General features: G+C 41.6%; 1 protein-coding gene across 3 annotated transcripts in view; it reads left to right on the top strand.

Annotated features, from left to right (window-relative positions):
• The window catches only part of INPP5A (inositol polyphosphate-5-phosphatase A), a 311939-nt gene that overhangs the window by 167778 nt on the left and 126407 nt on the right, over window positions 1-17754 (top strand). For all 3 annotated transcript variants that reach the window (XM_066619882.1, XM_066619883.1, XM_066619884.1), the window contains exons 5-6: window positions 5391-5454; window positions 8534-8637. In XM_066619882.1, coding sequence (XP_066475979.1) covers window positions 5391-5454; window positions 8534-8637 — 168 coding nt within the window. The remainder of the gene's footprint in view (window positions 1-5390; window positions 5455-8533; window positions 8638-17754) is intronic.

Raw genomic sequence — 17754 nt, 5'->3', positions numbered from 1 at the left:
TATAAATAGGCAGATATGGTGAGATGAATGCTTATATGAAGTTACATCCATACTATATTGGTTGAGACAAAGAAAATGCTAAAATGCTGTTTTATTGCTACAATATTTTTATACTGATGGTTTTCATGTGAGCTGCCTTGGGCACTCGTGGTAGTGGGGGAAAGGCAGAGTAAAAATATATTAAATAAATGAATGCCCAAGGCACCTAATTTGAGTATCACTAAAGAAGAAAATGAGAATGTGCTATTCCTGTTCCTTTCTAGATAACTCACTTTATAAGCTACCAGGGAAACATTTAGAACTGGTTCCTCTCATGTTGATGGCTTCACAATTTCATGTTGACTGCTTTGCAATATTGTTTAGAACGTCCGTTAAACTTTTGGAACATGCACTGTACCTTTTGAACACAGATGTAGAAGGAAATCTATATGAGGCCAAACTGATTTTGGTCTGCAGTTCTTAACAGCTGTGATGTCTTAACATTCCTGCTTCACCAATGCAACTTTACACTGTGGTCTTGCAGGGCGTTTATCCTGCATTTATCCTGTCTTGATAACTTATTTGTCAGGACAGCAATTCTTAGGATCAGCCTGTTTGAATTGTTGAAGAATTAATTCCAATAACGTGGTCCGTTTTTTGAAGTTCCAGATGCCTGCGTATCAGATAGACAAGACCTGATTGTGAAAACAAAACACAATAGCAGTTTAATTCTGTGTACTTTGGCTGATAAGGCAAATGCAGGAAATGATAGATTGCAGGACACCTAATTTGTTTGCAGATAAAAAGTGATAGATTGTTTTTTAATGAGTTGATTTGTGTACACAGTCATTTTTTCCACTTAGAATAGAGGTTCGCCCCAACCAGGGAATCGAAAGCACTTTAGTTGTGGGAGCGTAAGATTACAAAGAAACTCCCTGGCTTCCTGAGGGCCCAATCCTATGCAGCTTTCCAGCACTGATGCAGCTGCAGTGCAGCCCTAAGGTAAGGGAACAGAACCTTGAGGAGGCTTCCATGGCTGCCCCCCCCCCATACATTACAGGATACAGTGCACACTCCATTGGCACAGTTGCATCAGTGCTGGAAAGTTGGATAGGATTGGGCCCTTAGGGTTTCTTGTGCTTTCTGTTGCTGACCTGGAACTGCTTCAGCACTTTGCTAATTGCCTACTGAGAGATGGCTTTGCTTGCAGCCCAGAAGTTACTACCACCTCTCTAGTAGAATGTCTTGTATAGCTGGACGATGTGGAGCTGCACTTTCAAATAAGTAAAAACTAAATGTATTCAATTAGCATGTCAATGAAACTGTTAAGGAGCCCCAAAAGTCCAGCTTTCAAATTAGTTTTGAAAACCATGTATGCCTAATAATGATGGCCCATTTAGATCATTCCCAATACATTACAAAAGAGCCCCATGAAAGGTGGGAGGAGGGGCAAACCAATAAAAGAATGCTTTTATGTAAAAATGTTGTCCTGTCTAGAGTTATTGCCGCTCCCCATTTGCTGCTGCTCTTCAGACTGAAATATGGCAGCTAATAGACTACTTTTCCTAATGGAAAAATAAGTGCTCTTGACAGTCGGGTTTATAAATATGTAAAAAAATAAAAATAAAAGCCCTTTCAATTGTTTTTGGCCAAATGGGCAGCTAATCAATAATATCAGACGTGACAAACATACTGGTGACATACACTATAGTCAAAAGGACTGGCAAGAGATAAGGACTTCCTGTCAGCAGTGACCTATGCTAATTATTATTCAGATGCTGTCATTTTTGGTGACAAATGGATTCTTTGAGCTATATTGATATAGTAGGTTCAACATTGAAAAAGTTAGGTTGAACTTTGACTTTAAATATTCATTAGAGCTAATTATAGATTTTATGACCACATGAATTACACTTTCTGAGTAGTCATTGGCAATTTATTTTCCATTTATTTAAAACACTCTTCATAATTGCAATATTAACTTTAGCACATTTCACTGAGGCAATGTGGTGAATGTTTACTCAGGGCGGTAATTATTTAAATCTTTTATTGTAAGTACTTCCCTGTAGTTACTAAATTTGCACAAGTGAAATGACCCATATCTCAGCAACTAATTAAAAATTAAATGGGCAACTTGTACAGTTGATAGGTAATAGGTAAGTTGATATTATAGCAAGATTTTCACACTGCAATAACCTTCATTGGAATTACCGTTATCAGCTTGGTACAGTCAGACCTTGGTATTTGTAGGGGATCTGATCCATTCCTGGACTACCAAAACCCACAGATAATGAAACCCATGGAGCCCCAAAACTTTCATAAGGCTCTGGCAGGCTTTCTGACGTGCACCTCCAGTTTTTTTGCCAAGGCTGAATACTGTTAATGTTCGCTAGAGAGAGATTCCGAAGCATGCCACTGCTATTCCACAGTGCTAGGCCCCAGTGCTTCTTGGGGGGCCTATCAGAACTGAATGAAACTCACAATGGAGTTTGGTAAACTTTTTCTAAAGTTCTACAGTGAATCTGTTAGCAACCTCCACTCTCTTCTACCTCAACTCACATGTCTACCAATGCTGGTTGGGTGGTATTTGGCAATACAACAGCTTTCAGTGAACAGAAGCTGTTGAGGATCAGGCTGTTAACACATTGTGAGTTTGAATTCTGAACTAAATACCAAATTATGCACTTGGCTGATGCAGTTGCAGAACAGACAGCCGTCAGCATAGGAATCGTCTCTATGCAAAAGAGAAGTAAGATCAAATAAATCTCTGCAAGGAGAAGCTTGTCAATGAAATTACTATTTAAAAATTATCTCTGCGATTCCTGGGAAGTTAAAGGCCAGAGGATCACTGGAATATAACTAGGAGGCGGCATTTGCTTTTTATTAATTGCTGATGAAATCATATTAAGAAATTAAATATCAGATGTTAGCCTTTTTATCTTTTACAAGCACTTATTTAAAAAAATTCTGTCAATCTGTCCTTCTTCAGAATAGTTAACCTTGAATCCTCTTCAAGAATGTCTGCTGCTTCTTGCTAGCCTCCTCCATGTTTAAATACATAATGCAAAAAAGAAAAAGAAAACCTGGAGCAAGCTGCCTGGGTCACAAGAAAGTGTACTCATCAATTAAAAGTGTGACAGTGTTTTCCGTTGGATGAACTAATATGTCAAGGAGATGGGCAGCACCTCATGTTTGTGCTTTTGACAAATCAGCAAATGTTTAATCTCTAGATGTGCAGCTTCTCATACATAATGCAACGATCAGTGAGCCAAAACCTATGTTCTGCCAGAGGGGTGTCTCTCTTCATTACCAAGCTACAAGTACGGCAAAAATACAACAAATGCATTGTTTGGGGTAAAAATGGTGACCTCTTTCTCTGCGTTCAACCTCCCCAGAATCACCAAATCTGCTTTTTGTACACCCGTCAGTTAAAGTTTAGGAGAGAAGCCATAGCATGGTGATATGCCTGGCATACAGAAGGTCCCAGATTCAATCAGTGGTATCTCTAACCCACAAGAATCTCATAAAGTGGAAAAGATCTCTGCCTGAAGGTCCTGCACAGCTGTTTCCAGTCAGAGCAAACTTCAGTGGGTTCAGTGGACCAATGATTTAGTTTTTTTATGAGTTTTTGAAATCCATTCTACTTTTCCAGATTTCTTAGGATTTCTGTTTCCACTTCTACGGGCACATCCCTGCCTTCTTATACTTTCATAATGTGCTGTGTTTATTGATATTAAATAGTGTGTAATAGGAAAACGTGATCAAGGTTTTTGCTAGTTTGTTTCTACTCATCTTCAAACTGGTTGAAGCTTTCAACGTTCCGTACACATTTGCTCGTATAAATGTTTCTTGACGAAGGAAACAAGGATGTGAAGTTGTGTCAAAGATTGACAGGAAGTAAACAGAGACATGGCTCAACGCTGGCATATTATGGAACAATAAGGATTCCAAGGATGCACAAAGTAACTAGTCAGTTACTAGTGAGTAACCACAGCCAAACCCCTGTAATCCAAGATAATAGGGGGAAATTCCAGAATATTCCAGAAGCCCAAAATGGGCTATGTCAGAATGCCAGATGCAAGGGAGAGCACCAAGATGAGGTCTTTTGTTATCTGGTGTGCTCTCTGGGGCATTTGGTGGGCCGCTGTGAGATACAGGAAGCTGGACTAGATGGGCCTATGGCCTGATCCAGTGGGGCTGTTCTTATGTTCTTAATAGAGGCTGTGATTATTGGATTTTGCACCTTGTTAAAGACTTTCTCTCTTCCCACCCCCCCCCACCCCGCCTCAAATTAAGCCCTAACATTTAGGGCCAGCCAGCTTGTGAGGCTGGGTGAAGCGACTGCTTTTTGTGGTGGGCTTAGAGAAATGGCAAACTGGCCGATGATTCCCCACAGTTTTTTATGCTTGCCAGTCACTTGATTGACCACTTGCCCTTTCAGCCACCAGAAAAGGGAACTGAGCAAAAAGCAGATGAGGGTAGCACCCTTACCACCTCCTCTAGCATCACCATGATCCTCATCTCTCTTGCTTCTCTGCCCTTGTAGGAAAGAGAGCAAGTAAGAACAAGATTGAAGTGGTGTCGGCCAACATCACCCTCTGCTCCTTTTGTCATCTTTCTTCTAAATAGGCTGGGTGGGAAAAACCTAGCATCTCCTGGAGGGAGTGAAGCACACAAAAGAAAAACTAAAAAGGAAGTGGCAGAAACTAAGCATTCCTTCAGGCATAGGCTGAACCTGCTAACTGGAGGCCCGCTGATCATTGAAACATGGACCCTGAAAGGAAGCCTTTATGAAATTATGAGGTGTCTTGCTAAAAGTTCATTATCAGAATTGCAGTTTCAGGGTGGCAATTTACAAGACTACTATCTTTTCCCCCTAACTGGATATAAGACCAGAAGCATCATGTTCGGGGTACAGGGACAATGTTTAGACTTCTGGAGGGGAAGAGAAAAATAGGGAGCTGTTGGGTTCAGCAACCCAGTACCAATTGAGTATATGTTGTCCTTCCAACAGTTGTGTCTTATATTCTGAGTAACATACACAGGGACACTCTAGGTCAATTCAGATGGAACAGGAATATGGCTGCTTTGACTCCACTGTAGTTTTGCAGCATCTGAACTGCTTCGGCCTTCCTGCCAGCATGCTGCTCAGTGTGCTGCTGGAGCATGCTTTATGGATGCTTTATTGCACTCTACTCATAGCAAGGCCCAATAGGATTGAGCCATTAGTTGCAACTCTATATACACTAACCTGGTAGTAAGTTCTATTGAACTTGGAGTTAATTCCTGAGTAGACATGAGTGGGATTGTGCTATTACTCTTTCTGAATACTAATGACATTAAAATATTTCTGGTTTAAAGGGGATTTTTAGTGTAGCTTTAAAATGTTTTACTTTTTTGTTTTTGTGCAGGCACTGGGAAGCTTTTACTTTCTACATGAATCTTTGAAAAATATTTATCAGTTTGATTTTAAAGGTAAGTGTAAAAAATAAGTACTGCTTGATTGTGTCCATGTTGAAAGGAGCAACCTCATCCTCTTTTTGCCAGACTTTTCACTCATTATGAAGGGTAAACATGAGTTTACCTCTTGAGTGTATGCCTGGTTTCTAACCAGTGTACCTCCATGATACCTTGTTGTTAATCCATGTTTGTTGCATTCGCACTTCATATTTAAAAGTTTATAGTTTTATCTAGGATATTTTCACTCTGCTCAGAATAGCAGTCACTGGTTAAAGAAGATGAAACAACATACTAAAACAACAGAACAGCAAGAATTATCATTGAAAACAACCAACGTGACTCTTAGATTAAAAACAAAAAATTTAACAGGCCAAAAAAGGGCTTTATTTAGCACTGAAATGAAATCAAGGTTGGTGCCAAGCAAGCCTCCCTGCAGAGACAATTTGAAAGACAGAGTGCCAACATTTAAAAGGCCCTATCTCAGGGTCATCACCTGCCTCATTCTGAGAAAAGCCTCAAATGCTTTTCAGTGTTCAAAGGCATGTTCAGATATTAAAGCATTTTAGGGCCCAATCCTATCCAACTTTCTAGCAATGCAGCCCCAAGGCAAGGAAATAAACATTCCCTTATGCGGGCTTCCATAACAGGATGCAGCGCATATCCCATTGGCATGGCTACACCAGGGCTGGAAAGTTGGATAGGATTTGGCCCTTAGACATCACCTAAAAAAGTAATGTGCAGAAAGATTCAGAGAGAGAGTTGTTGCTTCTTGTAGGACCATTTTTTGATACATTAAAAAAAAAACTGTTTACTTGTGCTCTCTTGAACAAGTATGTTACTGCAGGTAGTTGCAATAGCAATATCCTATGATTATAGGGTTCCTCATTCCAAAGGACTGCACTGCTATCATGCAATTAATCATTACAGAAAAATCATGTTTACTTTATATGACTAATAAGATCAGAACACTTAAACAAAGGAATCATAACTGGCTACTGTCAGGGTGGGGCATTCTAATTATACATTTTACATATTTAAATACACTTTAATGACATTTCATTTTTCTTCTTCATACCTTGTGTACATAATCGCAGCTTTGCTGAAACTGATCTGAAGATTTAAATTATGTTTTTTACAATGAATGGAAGAACACAGATAATTTTAAGTGTGCCATTTGGAGTTGTGAAAATGTCTGCTCAAATGTCAATGTAAAGATCTCATAAGCTTCATTTAGCTTTTTGAAACAGGTCACATTCATTTTCCATCTTTGCAACACATATAGTTGAAACATCATTGAAACTGTAAGTGAACTAATTGTCTCAATTGTTCAGTTTCATTATTCTGGTTCTCACTCAAGATAGATTGCTCCTTTTGTTATAATTGAGGGTATGGGGGTCTTCAGTGAAAAATTTGAATAGCAGCTCTATGAACATTGCATTTCAAGGTTTAACTACCATAAATCCTACTAGTCATCATCTTTTTGATGTTCAAGTAAAATCACACATAATATCAAAAGACTTATCATAGCATATTTTATTCCTGAAAGAGAGCAATGTAAATTACAGCACTGATAAGGGAACTTTTTAATGAAAGATTAACTTGTCTCTCCACTCATTTTCTATACTGTAATGGCTTAATGGATGCTGAGCAATAGTGTGGAATGGGTTATTATTAATCAAGTGAAGATGTCTGATACATGTTTGGGCCAAGTTAAGTTTTTCTTCCTCTTTGCTTCTACCACCACATTCAACTTTCACCTTACTGCATTTTATTTATTATGTAATTATATTTATAGCCCATTTAGTTGTTTATTGAGTCAGGTTTCTGAGTGGTCTTCCATCCATTTACCAGACTTACAACCCAATCCTGAGCTTCCCAGTGGCATCAGAATGGCTACTGTTGCATCCCAAGGGACTGGGAAGCACTGCCAGGGTTACTTGGAGAACGGGAGCTTATGCTCCCCAGGCAACCCTGATGGGTCTCCTCGGATCTGCACCTAAGATCCTAAGAGGGCCCTACGATCCGAGGATCTCCACCCACTGTTGAGCTGAGCTCTGGCCCTGGACAGGCAGAGACTGTCACAGACGTACCTTATGGCATGTTTGCAAAAGTACACGCTGACGCAGTGTGTGTCTCTGTGGATTGGGCCTTTAGGCTGCAGTATATTACACACTTACCTTGGAGTAAGCCACATTGAAATCAGGAGTTACTTCTGAGTAGACATGCATAAGGTCATACTGTCGGAGCTGCTTAGCTTCAGTGCCATTGGGGCATTCATATGCTTCCAACATGTCCTGGCCCTCTCATTCTACCTCGTGCTTTTTTCCCTTATACCAGCAGCAGGGAAAAGGAAGTGGGTAAAAGACAGCACTTCACTAAGCTAATTTGGTGAATAGAATAGACAGTGTCTAGAACAGCCATCTCTATTGGCTTCATTTTACATCCTGTCACATGCTCCTTCAGTTGAGGGTACCACCAGAAACGGCACACACATAAATAAGAGAAGGAGCTGTTCATCTTTGAAGATGCAGTAGCAGAAGTGGCTGGGTACCTGAAACTAGAGGAGTATTCCCTTGTTCCAATTTTCTTTGCTTCTTAATGGATGGGGTGGTGTCATGAGTCAGCCAGTATGGGCACAGGCTGAGGGCCTGCCCTCACTGAAGGGCCTGTCCATCCAGGTGAACTCCTGAACCCCTCAGCACTAGCAGCACAATGTAATCATAGGCTACTGTGGGTACCATGGGGTACCCAGTGCAAAACTTTGCTCCAGGATCCCCAGGAACCTAGTACCAGAACTGCTAAAGGATTCTACACTTGTGACACCTCAACAGTTAGACTGGAAATGATAGATCCTTCTCCCTGCTGCTTACCTTACCAAGAGTGCCTTGCCATAGACTGTTCTTACAACATAATCATAACCTGTATCTCTAGTGAGCAAAAACTGTTTCTGTTGTTAAATAAATAAAATGTACATTTGTTAAATATAAATCAGTCACCATATGGGCTTATATATATTTGTCTCCATTGTGCATATAGAAACCTGATTGAAGTTACAGAGGTGTATGTATTCTAAGTGTTCCTTATTTCTTCCTAGCTAAGAAGTATAAAAAAGTTACGGGGAAAGAGATCTACTCCGATACATTAGAAAGTACACCTATGCTGGAAAAAGAAAAGTTTCCACAGGATTATTTCCCTGAGGTATGTATAGACAAGTGGAGATTCCAGAGGGTGAAGGGACTTTGTTGTACCTCCTTTACACCTGGTTATTCTTGAGCTATGTAACTATAATTGAACGAGAAGCCCAATCCTATTGGGATTTTGTGCTGGCAGAATGAGCATTCCACCAGTGCTAACTGCGTTATGGTAGTCGTGAAAAACACTACATCAGTGTGCAGAGTCACTTGTTGCCAGAGTGCTGGCAGGAAGGCCAGAGCCGTCCCACACACACAGGAGGATTCTCCCAGACCTGCCAAGGCAGGTAGGATGGTGGGGAAGGTGGAATGGGACGGGGAGGGCAGAATGAGACGTAATGGGGGCAGAATGGTGTGGCAATGGTAATGGACAGATTGGCTCTGAGAAGGGGGCAGGTTTGGTGACAGCAGTAGCCATCGAATCCTGGCCTATTTTCCTAACCCAATCCTGCAGCCAGGGTTCATGCAGATCTGCACCAGCAGTTTTACAAGCGCAAGTCTGAGTAGTCCCCTCCATGCTGCGGAGGCTTACCCCCAGGTAAGGGAACAAATGCTACCCCTCTCCCCCCAAATGCTGTTGCAGCTATTTTGGCATCACTGCAATGGTGACGGGACCTGTAGGATTGGGCTGGAAATCAGGCAAATGAATTATCTGTATTGTTTGTGACGCTTTCAACCCTTCACTCAGAAATCATCTTAATGCATGGCTGCCAACACATCACTTTTAGGTAAACGTATCAGATCTCATGCATTGTGTTGGGAACAATGACTTTTTGCAGGTTCCGCGTCACCAGAGCCATATAAGTATAAGATAGGATTGCAGCCTAAGTCTTACTGAACACAATGTGCTTACTTCTGAGTAAAATAACACCATTTTCAGACATCTCTATGTACTGTATATGTCTTTCTAGGTTTCGTGGTGGGAAGTAAGTGCAGTAAATGGGATATTCATCAAGCTGGGGAAGCTGTCAAGGTGTCAGTGGGGAAATCTGGCCATGTTAAGTTGATTAATAAGTGGGATAAGGAACTTTCACGTACTGAGAACCATGAAGTTCTTAGCCCTAGCCTGAATCAACAAAGGTTGGAATGCATGGGAGTAGAAAATGTGACAAAACAAAGAGAACTTGAAACCTTAGCAAAGTAAGACATGAAATAAGCAAGTAGAAAGCAGAAAGTGATGACCCAGTCCTACTGGACATTGAGCACTCAGGTTCCTCCATTTTAAATGCCTCTTCAGCACTGTAAAAGGCAAGCTGCCAGCACAAAGAGCCAGCAGTTGTGTGTGCCCACCACTGATGGACCTGGCCTGCACCAGAGCAGGTAAGTGGAGGCGCGGGCAGGTTTTGGGTGGTTTGGGCAGTTGTGGGAGGAGCTCAGCAGCAGGTCATGCATGCTGGATCCTGTCTTCCTTTCCTGGCCTGAACCTGCCCCTTCCTGTGGTTTACACTCACAAATTAGCTGGCATAGGTCTAAGGAAACACATTGGTGATCGGGCAGCCTAAGTTATATTTACTTACCTCTTGTTGGCAGTTTGATACCCCACCACCACCACCATGTCATAGCTTGCAGCATGTGCCCCTTTGGTGTGGTTGCATGCAGTCACTAGTGGGGAATAGTCCTGTAAGGACTATCCTTATAGGATAGGACTGTAAGATCAGGAAACTTTGTGGAAAGCATCCTCTGTTGTAGACATTGACTGGAAGAGAAAGTTGTTTAGGAGCAACTGAGCAACTTAATAAACTACTGAAGCCTCTTGAGCTTGAATCAGAATTTTTCAGGCTAAAAAGGCAAGGTGGTAGCAGTCTAAAGCAGTGTTTCTCAAACTGTGAGTCAGGACCCACTGGGTGGGTCGCAAGCCAATTTAAGGTGAGTTCCCATTCATTTCAATATTTTATTTTTAATGTATTAGACTTGATGCTACCATAGTACATGACTGCATTTGGGGAAAATGTTACAGACCTGTACTTTTAACAAGCAACTATGTATATTCTCTTAATGATAGTAAATGGGACTTACTCCTGGGTAAGTGTGGGTAGAATTTCAGCCTAGGATTGTTAAAAATTTTCCTGCTTGATGATGTCACTTCCAGTCATGACATCACTTCTGGTGGGTTCTGACAGATTCTCATTCTAAAAAGTGGGTCCTGGTGCTAAATGTGTGAGAACCACTGATCTAAAGGCTTCTATCTTGCTTTTAGAAGTTTGTCATAGCCTTCCACTAGAGGGCTTACAAGTTCCTCCTTTTTTTCTCTTTTGATTTTTTTAAGCCCAATGTCAGCCCCAATAATTTAAGACAACAGTTATGCTCACTGCTGTGAAAGTACAGTATCACTTTGTTTTGTTTTGCAGCTGGAAAGTTTATAATTTTCCTGTGTTTAAAGTAGAATTACACACCTGATTAGTCTTTATTTAAAAATGAAGGCAAATATTGCATATAAAACTCTATTAAGAACATTTTTAGTCCCCTTAAACCCACATATGAATCATTTGGTTACTACAGCCAAATCTCTATATTATTAACTTAGCTTTGTTTAAATATATGTGATGAAGGGCGCAATCCAAACTATGCCCTGGGAGGGTCACAAACATGCCGTAAAGCACGTTTGCTCCTCCTCGGGAGGAAGCCAGGCCGACGCTCCAAGAAGCGCCAGCCTGCGGAGGCTGACATAAGCCACCCTGCCAGCTTTCCCCCAGCTCCTTGTGTCAGTTCAGATGAGCCGACGAAAGGTAGGCGTGGGAGGGCAGAGAGGAGGAGGGAGGGGTTCCTGGGTGGGGGAGGGAGGGCAATGGGCGACCCCGGGGGCGGGTGAGCGGGAGGGGAGCAGGAGGTGGGGCTGGGGTCCAGCAGTTATGCCAGATCCTAATCCCTGTTCCTGGGGTGTATGGAGTGGCTTCAAGCCAATCCGCTGTCCTCGGACTTGTGCCACCTCAAGAGGTGGCACAAGTCTGAGGAGACCCATAGGTACCAGCAGCCCTTACCCAGGGATAAGGGGTAAAGTTTCTCCTTGCCTCTAGCTAAGCCACTTCTGGCCACAAGCCTCCTGGCTTGCCTGTTCCAGTACAAGTTAGGATTGCGCCCGAAATGTGTGTACTACTGCCGTGGTAGCTGTTTTGTATTCCCAGTTCACAAAATGTACGTCAACTTTACATTGCTGTGGCTTTGTGTGTTTACGGTAGACTTTTAATGAAACATTTTAATGTTCTTTCGGGGGGGGGGGTGATTGCCCTTAGTTTTAAGACTGATTTCTTTTCTTTTTATTACTGCCGCTTCAGGATGATCTAAAAGTAATTACAATGATTGAGGCATAATGCAATTCAAAATAATTACAGCCCACTGCATATAAAAGTAACAAAACTTTCTGTCCTGATTTATGGGTCCTCTTGGCCGTTCATGAATCTCAAACGATGCCTTTGGGAGCAACACTCCAGATAATGCTAGGTCATTTTTAAAAAGCAGATTTGTGTAGTCTATCAGGGCTGAGTAATTTTTTTCCCCCTCCATAGTGAGAAATTGGTTGTTATCATAGATCACCGATACCGCTCAAAGCTCTTGTGAAAGATGAATTAATTTCACTAATGCTTTAATGCAAACCTTTCATGGAGAAGGCTGTATGGCGATAACCTTACTGCAGTCTCCCCTTTCTCAATGATGATTAATGTTGTCTTTTAGTAGATGAAACTGCCTGTATTCACAATCTGTCTGCTGGCTAAAGGAATCTTATTAACAGAAAAACTAGGGAAGGACTTAATATTATACAAAGTGAAAGATGCTGCACATTTCTTGGGACACGGAGCTGCCATATTCTAAAATCTAGATAAAATATTATTGGAGACTATAGATAAGCTTGGAACAGTATTCATGTTTTGTGGTGACTCAGGAAGATGTCCTGATTTTGAATCTGTTGGACCAAAAGTAATGACGGCATCATACATCTTAACTGGGTGGGTGCAGAATGGTAAACTTGGGGGATTGCCACCCAAAACCATTGTGAGGTGACCCCCAAACTGCCACTGAAATTCAGTCCTGACTTATAACAGACTCACAGCCCGATCCTAACCAACTTTCTGGCAACACAGCCCCAAGGTAAGACAATAAACATTCCCTTACCTTCAGGAGACCTCCTTGACTGCCCCCTTCAATGCAGGATGCAGTGTTGACCCTACTGACATGGCTGCATTGGCGCTGGAAAGTTAATTAGGGTTGGGCTGTCTGTTTGGTGCCAGAGCCCTGACCGCTTTCTTAGCCTTATGATGAGGGAGAATAGCATAGGGGAAAACATGCTACAGCAAAGGTGTAGTCATGATATTTGTTACTACTGGGAAACCTACTTTTAAATTTTTCCTCACGTAGTCTGCTAAAGTATCTAAATTTCAAGTGCCTACTTTATTTCAATAGATTAGTATTTAAATTGCTCTATGAGAGGTGGGTCCCCATGGATTATGCAGCAGTGGGGAGAGAAATGCACATACATGCACCTCATTGCACAATTGAGCCATTATCCTGTGCCATATGGAGTGCCTAGTTAGGATTGGGCACTAGGTTTTAGGAACTTAAAGTGTAACTGATATTTATTTTTCACATTTTTATACTACCTTTCCTCCAAGAAGCTCAGGTTAGTGATAATTCCTCCCCTCCTTTTGTCCTCACAACAACCCTGTGAGGTAGATGAGGCTGAGAGATAGTGACCCAAGGTCACCCAAGAAGCTTTATGGCTGAGTGGGAATTTGAACCTGGCCCTTCCAGCTTTAAGTCCAACTCCCAAACAATTGCACCATCTTGGTGTATGGGCTGGTATTGCAGTCTACATCAGGAGTGTCAAACATAAAGCCCGGAAAGGGGGGACCAATGTGGCCCATAGAAGCTCTTTATCTGGCCCTCGGGCTCTCCCAGCATCTCCCTGCAATGTCATTGCGGGAAAGGCTGCCTGTATGATAATTGGGCTCTCCCATATCTTGAAAATGTGAACAAGATTTCTGTATTTTCTGTCACATGCAGCTAATGAGTTCCTAAATGAGAAAAAAAGTGCTTATTTCTGGTCGTGAGCTGCTTAATGACATCACTTCCTGCTTAATGATGTCACTTAATGATGTCACCTCAGCAAGCGTCATGAATACTATTTGGCCCATTGTATGAAATGTTTGACACCCCTGGTCTAGATGGTGTCCCTGAGAACCACAGTCTAGCCTGTAACACAGTGTTTCTCAAACTGTGGGTTGCAAGCCAATTTCAGGTGTGTCCCCATTCATTTCAGTGTTTTATTTTTAATATATTAGACTTGATGCTACCATGGTATTTTTAATATATTAGATTTGATGCTACCATGCATTTGGGGAAATGTGACATACGTGTACTTTTAACAAGCTACTATGTATATTCTTTTAACAATGATAGTCAATGGGACTTACTCCTGGGTAAGTGTGGATGGGATTTCAGCCTAGGATCGTTAAAAATGTTCCTGCTTGATGATGTCACTTCTAGTCATGACATCACTTCTGGTGGGTCCTGACAGATTCTCATTCTAAAAAGTGGGTCTCGGTCCTAAATGTGTGAGAACCACTGCTGTAAGCAGAAACACAGCCCTGGTCTGTGTAGCAGGTAATTTGCTAGAGCCTGGCTGCTCAGAGCTCTAGTTCGAGACATCTCCACTCCAAGCAGTACCTTAAGGCAGTGGTTCTCACACATTTTGCACCATTCCAGAACCACCTGCAGATGAAATCTGCAGTGAAAACTACTGATACAATCAATGGCCTCCCTCCAACCCTCTGAAACCGAGGGGAACTCTGCTTCCCTCATCTTTGGAGGGTCCTCTGAGCCCAGCAGAGGCCACGGACATGCCATCCACAGCCTCAGCCCAACTCAGACTAACCCAACAGTGAAACTGGAACTGACATTTTTAATGACTTATAAGGCATTGGGAGGTCTGGGGAAGCCCCGGAGGGAGTGTGCGTGGGGGGGGGAGCATGGACCTCATCTGCACATAAATGAATCCACAAGTACAGGGTTCTCCTTGTATTAATATACAAGTTATTAATATAAAGGAAGAAATGAAGCGTGCCACTGTTAGTGCTCAGCTAGAAGCAGTGTGAAAAAAATAACCCAAAGTCTAAAATCACCCTTCCTGGTGGGTGATTTGCTTTATAAGGTTTGGTACTATCGTTAAGTTGATAGAAGCAGTTTCCCTGTCTATAGGTCATGGACTAAATATTGCTGAAGATATTTAAAAATACTACTTTTCAACGAAAAAGTTCACAAAGAGGTTTACAGAGCAATATAAAATATTGAAAGCTGCTCAGGTTACATCATATTTAGCATCCCGAAAGACATTATTTATATATATTTCCTATCCTTTATCAGTCAAGTTAGTCTTGATCCAGATCAACATGAAGGTCTTGAGCTGGTTATCCTAATCTATTATTTAATTGGTAATTGTTTGTGCTGTAGAGCAGTTCTGGAACTTTATATAGAAAACTGATTTATAACCACTCAATAAATAGTGCATTCAATAAATAATGGTGCATGTTTGATTGCAATATTATGCTTTGGTTTTGTGCAATAATAAAGTATACACTAGGGGAGGGCACATAGCCTCAAAGTTAGTACATATATGGCATATTAGCCAAAGATTGAGTAGACATTATACAAACCATAAATGGAATGGAAATGGATGATAGAAAATAGTGTGATATTTGTTTTGCTGAAAAAAATAGAAAACTATAGGCCTAATCCTATCCAACTTTCCAGTACTGATGCAGCTGCAATGCAGCCCCAAATAAGGGAACAATATTCCCTCAACTTGAAGAGGCCCCTGTGTCTTCCCCCTCCCCAGCACAATGCAACAAAATGATGCTGCACAATGCAGCCATGCCCCACTGGCATGGCTGCATCATCGCTAGAAGGTTTGATAGGATTGGGCCCTAAACTTATTTGTGTTCTGTCATTTGCAATGTTAGGAAGGACGTCAGCAAAATTACGTAAAATTTTACTTCACCAAAGGTTTAACTGAGCCCTAATATGCAGGAGTAAATTGAGCCATTTACCCAGTTCCCTCTCTAGCACAGCACATGGGAGAGGGGACAGCCCAAGGCAGAAGGGGACCTTGCAGTCCTGACCTCTCTAGAAGAAACTATAATTCATCCAACCTTTAACCTGAAGTCAAGAAGTAACCATCCAAAAAATCAACCAATATCCGACTATGGGACTTCCGAATCTATTTATTTACTTATTAACAAGCAGAGCCAGCCTCACATGGATTGAACACAGAAGCCTCTGGGGCAATTTTACTAGTCACTAAAGAAACAAATATGAAAATGATTGAAAGGTAGGTGGATAGATGCAATTGCCCTTACCAAAACCTGGAGTGAATTCTCACGCACAAGAGAATCGGTTTTCCCTTTCTGACACAGTTGCTGTGGTTTGTGTGGAAGACTGTTCTCAGGCGAGAGTCGCTAAAGATAGTTAAATAGCAGTGACACACATCAGTAAAACCGTTTCAGACATTTCAATGCTCCAACAACTTACCAATAAGTCTTAATACAGAATACAACAGATGTGTATTCTGAAGAATATTTTACTGTTGATACTCAAAAAGGAAAATCACAGGAAAACTACCTTTTCCAGCAAGCTTCTTGGACAAATTAATTGGGATTAGGTTACTTTATGACCTAATCTGTTTTCTACAGCTGGATTAAGGAAAGTATTTCCATTTATGCAGTGGTGGAAAGGTCACTTGTAGCCTCCTGTGCCACATCCTACACTATTGCAGCTGGAGGGGAAAGTGGGGCAGAATTGCAGCAAGAAAGTGATAGGCAATCACCATTGTTCAAACTGTGTTTTGCTTGCAAATCTTTGACTCTCAGCCATAGTGATTTTTGTTGTTTACGATGTGATACTTGTTTTTTATGGCTTGAAAGCTACATTGACTCTGGTACACTGGGCAGCATGGGGTTTTAAAAATAAGTGAATAAGCCTGGCCCAAAGTAGCACCTAAATCCCTATTTTATTGCCACTGGAGTAAATTTGCCATCACCCTTCAAAAATGTGGACAAGAAGAATCCTTTTTCTATTCCAACTGTACTGTAGCTTGTCATGAATTGATTTGTTAACGGAATGGAATGTAACTTGCTTTGATAAATGATATGTCACACCATAGATGGTTTAGGTAGTTAAGCTCTATGGAAAAAAGAATGGCTTAGTTCATTCCTGGTATCCCAGTCTAGCTGCCACTTCATATTTTAGGAAAATTTACAGGGGAGGACATTTGTTCATGACTGACAGTAATTTGAAGGAGATGTGACTGGGTGCTGCTATCTTTTCATTCATTCATTTCTAGTCTGCCTTTTACTGAAAAGTCCTAAGGCGGTTAACAAAAGTATTGAAATAGTTGACAGTAAGATAAATAAATAGAACAATTTTAAATAATGAATAAGAACAGAAGGAAAAAAACCAGAAGGTACAGAAACAATTCCGAAGCCGAAAGTTTAGCAGAACAGGTGGGTCCTACCACTTGTTTATAAAGCAAAGAAAGAGGAGGACTCCTGGACATCCTGAGGCGGTGGGAAGGGGTGAGTCTAGCATAGTGCAGGCTGTATGCATACCAATCAATTCTTGCTCAATGATGACACATGAAGAAAAGCCAGCCCCCCACACCCACAAAGATGTTAGCAGACAGTTAGATTCATATGTCGGAAGATGATCCTTACGGTGTTGCAGCCTAAAAAGTTTAGGGCTTTAAAGGTAGTCTCATATTGGACCTGGAAACGGATGGGGAGCCAGTGTAGGTCCTGCTGGATGGGAATAATATCCTACCCCAGTTCAACCCCCATCAGCAGTGAGAGTGCAGCCTTCAGTTCTAGTTTTCCAATACTTTTCAATGGCACCTCCACATCGAGAGCATTGAAATAATTCAGTATCATGATACAGTATATGCAACACTATTGTGGGATGATCTATGTCAGGCATGTCCAACAGGTAGATCGCGATCTACCTGTAGATCGCGGAGGGGTCAGAGGTAGATCGCCAGCCCCAATTGGCTCCATCTCTCCAGCAGCTCGCCCCATCGCTAGGAGAGAGCTCATGACGGCAGGTCGTCTGCGGAGGGCTTGCTGCCGCTGCTGATCCTTTGCCT

This window comes from Tiliqua scincoides, chromosome 3 (genome assembly GCF_035046505.1).
Source record: "Tiliqua scincoides isolate rTilSci1 chromosome 3, rTilSci1.hap2, whole genome shotgun sequence".
NCBI lineage: Eukaryota > Metazoa > Chordata > Lepidosauria > Squamata > Scincidae > Tiliqua > Tiliqua scincoides.
The sequence above is the reverse complement of the archived record's forward strand: the minus strand, read 5'-3'. Positions and strand labels throughout refer to the sequence as shown.